Here is a 10,414-nt window from a genome sequence, read left to right as displayed (position 1 = left end):
ACTTTTTTTCTCATAGTGCATTTGTTATTTTTAATTTTCTCAGGAGCACCACGGTCTTTTCCCTCTTTTGTGAACATTAAAATATCTATATTATCCTTGAAAACAGAATTAAGATAATTAGTTTATAAGGGATTTTATGGGTTTTCACTTTTTTTGCATAATAAATTTACTAAACTACCATTTAAATCAACATTTATTTAAGTTTTTTTTAGGGGCTTTTTTGGGTTTTCATTTTTTTTGGCATTATAATTAGATTAATACAGGGTGATTTGATATTTTACACTGATAGAAGATAATAAAAAGTAAAAAGGCTTTCTTTAGAGGTTGTGCGTATTGCTTGGTTCTCGATAAATTATAGCCGACAATATATATATTTTTCCTTTCCTCTTTCATTCTCCTCCCTCAAAATCCATGTTGGCTATTTAAATTTTCAAGGTAATTCTCTTAGTTTCGCGTATTTTAATGTCAATTTTTATATTTATGATTTTTAATTTTTGTTATTAATCTTTTTATAAATTTTTTATTTTTTATTTTTTAATTTTACCATTCAATTTAATTTATTTTTTTATATAAAAAAAATCGGTCTTGTTTCTATTTTTTTTTTCTCTTTCCCCTTTTGTAAGCTTTTTATTTTTTTTTAATTTTATCATTGAATGAATTTTTTAATTTTATTCCTTATTTTTTTGGTGGTTTATTTTTTTAATTCTTTTGTGAAATTTATTTTTCTTTTCAATTTAGCTCTTCAATCAAAAATTATACATCCTCAAATTTAAATTGTTTCAAATATGATCCTTATTATTTTAATTTCTAGTTTTTCTTTTGAATTTTTTGTATAATTGAATTTTATTGTTTAATTTTATCATTTAATATTTGATTGTCTGAAAATTGAGCCTCGTGATTCTTGTAAATTTGATGTCTCTAATCAAACAGGCCAAGGTCACAGATTTTATAAGTTAACACGAATTGATATCATTATTTTATATTTATTTATTTTTTTGATCTCATCATAGTTAGGCGCGTGACAAATAAGAGATTACAAGTTCAAAAGCTGAGGCGTGCTTATTTTCTAAATTATGATAAATGACTTGTTGTTTATCACTTTTTTTCTCTTTCAAAAACCAAGGGGTGAATGGTATGTTGTCCATTCCTTTAATAAAAATAAAATAAAATATGGTTAGACACACAGGCTTGACTTGTTACATGTGTGTTTTTTTTTTTTACTCATTAAAAAAATTTATTGGATTCACTTACTTTTTGTTTTTTTACATGGTTTTTAAATACTATTATAAATTTTTATTTTTATTTTAATAATTTTTTGTTCAATTATCATGTATTATCCTTAAAGACATAAAATATTAAACTTGGGTCAAGGGGCTTTTTTTTGTTTTTTTAATTTCCTAAGCATGGTGAAATGATTGAATGACCCGTGAAATAAAAAAATTCTTTAACTTGTGCCCAAGGGCTTTTTATCTTTTCATTAATTTTTTTTTTGTTACAATGGGGTTCTTTACTGGTAATTTAACAAATATAAATATTATCAAAAAAAAAATGGTTGGCATGTAGGTAATGATCACACTCTATAGGTGATGTGTGGGATGTTATTTGAAGTCTAAATGTTAGTCTAAAAAAGATGGTAGCCCCTTTATTTTTGGATGGCGCGTGTGGCAATAGACCTTCTATTTGGTATGAATGACATTTTTTTTTTCTCTCTCCTCGATCTTCTCGCATAACCCTTGAAAGTTTTAAAGTGGTCATTCAATTTATTTTTTATTTATATTTGACTCGTACTCTCTTAATTACTATTTATTTTGTAAAGTTATAACATTTTCAATTTTATTTTCCTTTGATTTTTTCATATGTAATATTTAGTCCATATTTTTTTTTTTACTTGAGATAGTTTTTTAAAATTGAGTGTTTTTTATGATTTTATCCTCCTTTATTTTTTTCTATCAGATTTAATCTTCATTATTTTGATTGTTGTTTTTTTTACTTTATTGAATTTTTAAAATTAATATTTCTTTTTTATTTTATCTTTCAATGTTAAATTGATTGAGAATTGAGCTTCTTGACGGAGTCTAAATCTATGATTTCATATATTGTGAGTTTGAAAGAGTAATCCATATATATAAGATTTGCTCGAGTTTGCTTCATCATTTTATTTCTTTCTTTAAACTCATTTTTTTTAGTTCAACCATTCAGCACTTATCTAATTTTTATATAACGCGTGTGCTCAACAGACCTCTAGTGTGGTGTCAACGACCTTTCCCCCCTCTTATTTTCTCTATTCTTTTTAATTTTCACCGCTAACCTTTTAAATTTTCAAAGCAGCCCTTCAATTTTGTTCATTCTTATTTAGTTCTTATTCTTTTAATTACTTTTCTTTTTATATAAAATAATTTTTAGAATTGAGTTTTTTTTTTTTTTTAAAAAAAAATCATCATCCTTTATTTGTTTTTCATATGTTGGATTTGGTCCATATTTTTTTAATTAAGATATATATATATATATATATATATATATATATATATATATATATATTCTATTTCATCATTCTTTGAGTTTGTTTCCTATTAGATTTGATTCTTATTTTTATTAATATTTTTTTTACTTTAGTGATTTTTTAAAATTGATATTTTTTTCAATTTGATCCTTCAACATTAAATTAATTGGTAATTTAGCTTATTGATTAAGTTTAGGTCTAAGATTTCACGGGTTGTAAGTTAGGAGATTAACTTAGGCTTAGGGGATCCTCTAAGATTTGCTTGTTTTTTTTTTTTTTTTTTTCTTTTTTAACGGTCATGGTTGTTTAGTTTTATCATTTATTTAATTGAAGATTGAGCTCTGTTATTATTTTTTATTTGTTTTCTGTTGGATTTTTCATTGATTTTAAAAAAGATTTGGATTATCTCACCCTTTAACACCGGGTTGGTTGATAATTAAGTTTTATTATTTTATTTAATTTGTTTTCAATGAATACTTTAGTATCACCACTAGGTCGTAGATTTTGTATGCCGACCAAGATGAGCTCTTCTTCGACTTTTTTTAGATTGTATTTTTTTTTTAATTTTGCTTATTATAAGGTTATCATGTTTTTATTTAGTTTTTTGCTTCGTTATCATATAAGATCTTTTAGCATTTGTTTTTTTTTTTAAAAAAAATAATTTTTGAATGATTGAAAATTGATATCTGTGTTTTTTTTTCATTTCTTTCTATGGGGCTATATCACACGAGGTTGATGGGTTAACTTATCTCGACTTTTTTTTATTTTTAAAGTTAACTTTTTTCTTCTTTTAGTTTAACCCTTTAATATTGAGTTGTTTAATAATTGAGCTTCATGGTTATATTCAGTTTTCTTTTGACGGAGTTATCCTGGGGCCATAACTAAGCCATATATTTCGCGTGCTAACCCAATTGAGTTTTTTTGACCGTTTTTTATTGTTATTTTTTCTTTAAATTTATTTATTATCATTATATTTATTTATTTATATTATTAAATTAAATAATCTTATTAAATCCGATCAACTTAATGACTCGAATCTCAAAATAATTTTTCTCTTTTTAGCAATGCTATCATCACCTTATTATTTTTTTACCTTGAAATTTTTGGATAGGCCCGTGATGTAGTGTGAACCATGAGAAAGTTTAGTTTTTATTTTAATTTTCTATATTCAAAGAAATTTTTTTTTTGTACAAAATAGATCTAGAACGTGCATCTCTAAGATCTTCATAAAAAGACCTAGTTTTTATAGATCTGCAGACTAAAAAATATCTTTATCGTAAAAATATATATAAAAGAAAGTAAAAACACTTTTATTACGCATGCTAAACCAAAAAATAAAAACAATTTTATTACGTTCCTCGGATAAGAGTTAATTTTTCCGAAAGTCATGGTAATTTCAAACCATGCAAGAAAAAACTATTTTAAAAAAGAAAAAGAAAAAAAGAAAACTAGACAATACTAATAATTTAGTATCGAGAAAAGGAAGCGATATTGGTACTCAAAACATAAGTACCATCCTCGTTCTCTTGCCTCCTCAAAATAATAAAATTATTAAAACCACAGAAACATTCCTGCCTGATTACGCATCTCCTCTCTTCGACCAAATCCAAGATCTCACCACTTAACAATTCTCACTTACCAAATCTCTGCATTTCTCCATCCTGCAATTCGTTCAGATCTTAATCAGACGCCACCGATTTGCAGATCCATCATGGATTTCATCAAAGTCTTTGATCAAACAGTCCGCGAAATGTCAGCTTCCAATTCTCTCATTTCCATTTTTCTTGCAACTGGATCGATTATGATTCAATTCTAATGGTTTTTTTTTTCTTTCCTGTTTTTGGTTGCAGAAAGAGAGAGGTCAATCTCAAGGTCTTGAAGGTTCCTGAAATCGAACAAAAGGTAATAAATATTTCGTAAATGAATTGATTATATATTTTTTTCAAATTAAATTGATAAAATTCGATAGCAATTTGGTGCGTATTAGTTTTGTATTTTGTGCAATGCTAATTTTATAAATTTTTATAGGATTGATTTTTCCTTTTTTGGTAAACATTATTGATCTATGCTGCCTTTGTGCTAATCTGACAGCATTAACTTGATTTGTGCTGCTTGAGTTTCTGATTCGATGAAATTTTTTAGCTTCCACAATAATAGCACAGGCTTTTAAATAGAACATATTTTCTGTTTCGATTTAACAGTGTAGTTCTCAAAGTATTAACTATTCGAATTATTAGTGGATCTGCCGCCTGCTGGACTCTATCATAGTGATTCTGTACGTGGTTTTTCTTGTTAAATGACGTTTTTTTTTTTTTGTGAATTATTATTAATACAGGTGTTGGATGCCACTGATGATGCACCTTGGGGTCCACATGGCTCTGCAATGGCTGAGATCGCGCAAGCTACTAAAAAATTGTGAGTTATGGCTTGTTTTTTATGTTCCTTTACTAAAGTAGTTTGCTTAGGTGTATTTTGTGTTAAGGGGAGATGGGTTGATTTCGTATATTTATTTGTTTTCCTGCAATATGGTGTAGCACCGAATGTCAAATGATCATGAATGTCCTGTGGACGAGGTTAGGTGAGACGGGCAAGGATTGGCGTCTTGTTTACAAGGTAGACTTTTTAAATTTTCTGCTTTTGAGTTTTTTTATTTTGATTATAAAAGCATAAGTTTCATATATACTCCCTGACCTTGTTCTGTTACATTGCCCTTTTAAAGCCTATAATTCGTTAAATCATTTTGATATCAGGCATTGACTGTCATAGAATATTTGGTGGCACATGGATCTGATCGTGCTGTTGATGACATAATAGAACACACATTCCAGATATCAGTAAGGACTATTTTCATATTCAAGTAAAATTGCCTGTTGTCTCTACAATGTTCAAAGTAAGCTTGAATATTCACTAACATTTCAGCTCCCCTATTTTCTTTTTCGGTTAAGTCCCTCACAAGTTTCGAATATGTTGAGCCAAATGGAAAGGACTCAGGACTTAATGTGAGGAAGAAGGCCGAAACTATTGTATCCCTTTTGAACAATAAGGATAAAATATACGAAGTCAGAAGTAAGGCTGCTGCTAACCGTGATAAGTAAGTTCATGCTCATGAACTGATATTTTGTATTAGACTTGAGCTTCTTTCCTTTTTCTTGTTGGTACTAAACTGTTTGCCTTATTTTAGGTATGTTGGTCTTTCATCTAGTGGAATATCTTATAAGTCAAGCACAGCCTCATTTGGTAGCAGCAGCAGCAGCTTCCAAAGTAGAGATCGGTATGGAGGTGGCTTAAGTGGTACAGGAGATGAAGATAGCTATGATAGTTTTAAACAAGAAAAGAGTCGAAAGGATTCCTACACGAAGTCACATCGAAGGGGTACAAGTGATGATCAAGACAGCACCTTGAAAAAGGGTTCTGCAGGCTTTGGAAGGTTTCATTTTTTATCATCAGTCTGCTGGAAAATCTCAGTTTATTTTCCTTATGCATGTGTGGGCATAGCTACAATTTCGTGGCCATTACTTTTATACTTCTTGATTGTCTTAGTAAATTTATCATTTAAAAGAACAATGCCCATGTTACTGCTGATATGATTATTTGGAGCGTGCTTGGCATTTCAGTCCAAAATTTTTCGTGATCCTGTGTGTTGTAATTGACCAAAACATTCATCGTTGATGCTTTGGCTGACCATACTTTGATGCCGTCCAATCTGGATTTGCAATCCAAGACCGTAATACCAAGCACAACTTCAGTTTGTTGGCCATTTTCTTTTCTTCTTAGTATCATTTTCCATGAACAGCAAGCTACTCCACTACAATCTCTGCCATATGCACAAACACAGGCACACAATATGACTTGCCTCTGTATTTTTTATGTTTTGTTATTTTGTTTATTTCAGAATATTTGTTTTGCAGCAAGGATCAAGATAATATGTCTTCTCGTGCATCAAAGTCATCTGCTAACCTAAGTGCCTCTGATAAGAAAAACTCAGTTTCAAGTAATTATGATGACGATGATTTTGATCCCCGAGGAACCTCCAGCACTAGTAAGTATTCTGAATATTTTATGCGTGGTGTGGTCGTTTGTTTCATCATAGTCAAAGATATGCTCGGGATGCATATAATTTTCAAGTTTTGCTTTGTTTATCCCGTGTTCTGTCTACTCAGCAACACTGAAGGGCTGTTTAAGTGTAAAATGTTTTTGTAATTTTTTTTCAAAGAGGGATGTTGTGCTTCCTGGATACTTGCTCAGATCTGTTTCTGGACATGCAGAACAAAAAACATTAAATAGATGCATTGTTTTTGAAACCAATAAATTCTGTGCTCACAGACTCTTGAATCAGTAACTTTAAGAAACTATAAATTACCAAACTCCATCCATAAAGCAAAATGAACCTTGGAAAACCATTGATGCTTTCTTATGAAGTGAGAATATTGTGGTTTTTCTTGTATTTGTGAAAGAAAAAATTGAGTGAAGAAATTGGGATGAGCATGTGGCAATACTTGGATGAAGCAGTGGTTTGACTGCATAGTGTCAGAGGGCTCTATGCATTGTAGTTGTCCAATGGCCAAGAAGCCATGCCCCTGTGTTCCAAGTCCTAGACAGCTATGTTTTTGTGAATGTGCAAGAAATTTACAGGCAGCAATGTCCTCTGTGGTGTGTTGTTTCCTTTTTGTGCCTTTTAATGCTCATGTCTTTTTTAATACTGTTCAGTGGTATGCATTTCAATTGAAACGAGTGCATCTCAATAATAATTTAGATATGAATCATGCTCCTATATTATCTAACACAAAACTTTCAATGAAATTACTACTGAAGATTCCAAGTTGTTGATTCCTTCCTGTTTTCTAATATATTTGACATTAGATTTTCATATATTTGATATTTTATCTTCATTGACAGAGTCTGCTTCTCAAACCTCAAACCAAGTTGATTTGTTTGGAGAAAGTTTGATTGGTGATCTCATGGATGCACCTACATCTGTTCCTACAGAAGCTTTAGTCATGAATGGGAATTCTGCAGAGGTTGATCTGTTTGCTGACGCGGCTTTTGTATCAGCACCTCCCCAAGCTGGAAAGGAAGCAAGTTCACAGACTCAGGTCAGATACCTTGCTATCTTAATTTCTGGAAATGAAATGCCGTGTTTTAGTTTTTGGCTCTTGCATGCCATTTCAAATTGGAGAAAGCTGTTATTTATTTGACTGTGTCAACCAAGAAGGATTTTGATTTAGTTTGTTCCTTTTGTCTTTGAAGTATGTGTGTTAGCTTCATAAAGATAGTTAACCTTTAGTGTAGAGCTCTGTGTCCTGATGGACAGAAATTGCTAATTGTTGCTAGAGTTTCTTGGATAACATTTGCTTCCCAATTTTATTATCGAGAAGTTGGAGAATGTTTTTGTTATTTGCAATTTCTGGAGGGCATGATTATATATGCTCAGAATTCAATGCTTTGTTGATGGATGCTTGGATATTCTGTGGTGATAAATTTTGTCGTGACTTGTTTTGCAGACAAAGGTCGATCTGTTCACTTCCCAACCTGCCAACCCTTCTGCAGTTCCTTCTACATTTGACTTATTTTCTAGTGATGAACCTGTCGCACAACCCGGGATCAAGACTCCAAAATCTGAACCTCCAAATACCAATATCTTTGACCCATTTGCTGCAGTTCCAATGAACAATTTTGATGGATCTGATCTTTTTGGTGTATTCACTTCTAGTTCTAATCCAGCTTCTTCAGAACCAACTCAAAGTCCTATTAAAGATGGCAGCCTTAACAATTTGGATGGGAAGTCTTTGGCAAGCTCCAATCCTCCACAGAAGGAGGGTTTCCAGGTGAAGTCTGGAATATGGGCAGATTCGCTTAGCCGTGGACTGATTGATCTTAATATATCTGCTCGTAAGCATATCTTTCTCGCTTACTATTTCCTTTCAGAAGCGTTCTCCATATGCATGCTATATATGTGATCTACCTCAATTAAATTGTTTTTATTTTATGCATGAATTCATGGAGCAAGTTAGAATTTTTTTAAAATTTATAACACGACTAAGAATAGGTTCTCAAGAGAGGCTTACCAAGAGTCTTGTTTGATCACACAGATAGACATGACCAAAACTGGTTGTAAGAGATTTGGATGGTTGCAGAATATATGGACGTGCTGTAATTTCTCCTTGAAATCTTACATTGAAAATTTTATTTTAACTTCACAGATGTTGATGCGAGTCATGATAACTTTTTCAATTTTATCTAAACTATCTCCCTTTTTCCCACCCTTAACCAAACAACACGGACAGAACAGGATGCTCAATTGTGAAAAGAGGCTTGAATACTGAGTTCCTTTTATTTTCCTACTTCATGTTTGAACTTTAAAAATATATAAACCATGATATCATGCAAAAGGAACACGAATGCTCTTGGCTTGGGACAATAATACGATGCAAAATCCCTTTTGATGGATTTTAATTGCTACTTTATACATCTAACAGAACTTGAGCTCATCATTCTCATGTGTGATGTCTTAACATTTTGTGCGCATACCATTTAAACGTAGAATCATGGACAGAATGGTTTAGTTTGGAGTGTGTGATTTTGGATTGTTATGGTCATATGAAAATCTTTGTTATCGTTGGCTCCTAGTGAGTGCAAGAACTAGGCAATTTTTTGAGGCTCACATGCAGGTGGCAGAGAACTGGATCACGCGCTTCCTTATTGGTGCTTATCTATGTGGTTTATGCTGGATGCTTTTTCCCACTAATGTGGAATCGGTTTGTTTTGCTTCATTATCTGCATGTATACCAAATACGCAGGGCTTTTCATGTGTTAAAATATGCATACTCTGCTCCAATTTTCTTCTCTAATGAAATTCTTGCAAGGCTTTTCCCCACAAATATGGAATTGGTTTGTTTTGCTTCATTATCTAATATGCAGGCTTTTCATGTGTTTTTAATATGCATAAACTACAATTTTCTTCTCTAATGAAATTCTAGCAAGGGTTGTGGGTAGAGAGTAATGTCGTTACTTTAATAATGCTTCAAAGTAAACTGTTACAATAGCATGATTTTGTTGGTGGAGGAACAACCATGCCATGGAGTGGTCTTCTCTTTAAACTTTCTGGAAAAAAGTATCGTCTTAAAAGTACGCTCTTTGTTTGCATGCTACCATTTTTGTCTAGGGTTCTGGAGATGAACTTTGATTCCACATTCTTGTCTGGGGTTTCTCTGTGCTAGTGTCTGCAATTTTTCTTTAACATTGTACTTCTTGCTTTGAGGCTCAGTCAGAATTGTCTTGCCACTTGAACTCCTTGCAGCCAAGAAGGTGTCTCTTGTAGATGTTGGTGTCGTGGGTGATCTTACTGATGGATTAGATGAAAGGGAAAAGGGACCTCCAACTTCATTCTATATGGGAAGAGCGATGGGCATGGGATCTGGCCTTGGTAAATCCGGGTTAACGTCTTCACAGCCACAAGCAACCGGCGGAGATGATTTCTTCGCAAGCCTTGGTGGCCAACAATACCACTTTGGTAATTTTAAGTAAATTCTGTCAAGTGGCCTTTATCGCCCATTATGCCCGCGTATTGTTCTTTTGCCCGTTTGGTAAAGATATTTCAAGTGCTGCCATATTGGTGTGCTCACTCTTGTTCACAATTCCTAGAGAACAACACGGTGATCTGATTCTGCACCGATCTTGACAAGGTTTTTACTAGATTACTTGTTTCAAAAAGATTGCAAAATTGTCTTTATTAAGTCCTCCTGCATTGTGGTGGCACCGTTGTTTGTAGTTAAGAGATGCAGTTTTTTTTAATCTCTTTTCGCTGCCTGTGTGAGAGCAAGCTGTTTCTATATTCAAACCTGGAGTTTACTGTATGCTATTTTTCCGAATTTGCATCAAGGCCAATAATAGATGCAATGCATAAAGAACAAGAAA

General features: G+C 32.0%; 1 protein-coding gene across 1 annotated transcript; it reads left to right on the top strand.

Moving 5' to 3' along the window:
* Nucleotides 1-3,984: 3,984 nt before the first annotated feature.
* LOC118030838 (clathrin interactor EPSIN 1) lies at nt 3,985-10,353 on the top strand. The gene is made up of 11 exons (XM_035035133.2): nt 3,985-4,252; nt 4,351-4,402; nt 4,836-4,915; nt 5,035-5,113; nt 5,251-5,334; nt 5,446-5,591; nt 5,682-5,927; nt 6,409-6,539; nt 7,397-7,593; nt 8,002-8,389; nt 9,798-10,353. The coding sequence occupies exons 1-11, from the start codon at nt 4,212-4,214 to the stop codon at nt 10,022-10,024; spliced, it is 1,671 nt and encodes a 556-aa protein (XP_034891024.1). The 5' UTR covers nt 3,985-4,211; the 3' UTR covers nt 10,025-10,353.
* Nucleotides 10,354-10,414: the final 61 nt, after the last annotated feature.

Source organism: Populus alba, chromosome 6 (genome assembly GCF_005239225.2).
Source record: "Populus alba chromosome 6, ASM523922v2, whole genome shotgun sequence".
NCBI classification, from domain to species: Eukaryota; Viridiplantae; Streptophyta; class Magnoliopsida; order Malpighiales; family Salicaceae; genus Populus; species Populus alba.
The sequence above is the reverse complement of the archived record's forward strand: the minus strand, read 5'-3'. Positions and strand labels throughout refer to the sequence as shown.

What these genes read in the sequence shown, in the direction of transcription:
- LOC118030838 (XM_035035133.2), top strand. Translation starts at nt 4,212, where the DNA reads ATGGATTTCATCAAAGTCTTTGATCAAACAGTCCGCGAAAT. An exon ending in ATTGGCGTCTTGTTTACAAG is followed by an intron (nt 5,114 to 5,250) that starts GTAGACTTTTTA and finishes TTTTGATATCAG; the next exon opens with GCATTGACTGTCATAGAATA. An exon ending in TGATCTTAATATATCTGCTC is followed by an intron (nt 8,390 to 9,797) that starts GTAAGCATATCT and finishes AACTCCTTGCAG; the next exon opens with CCAAGAAGGTGTCTCTTGTA.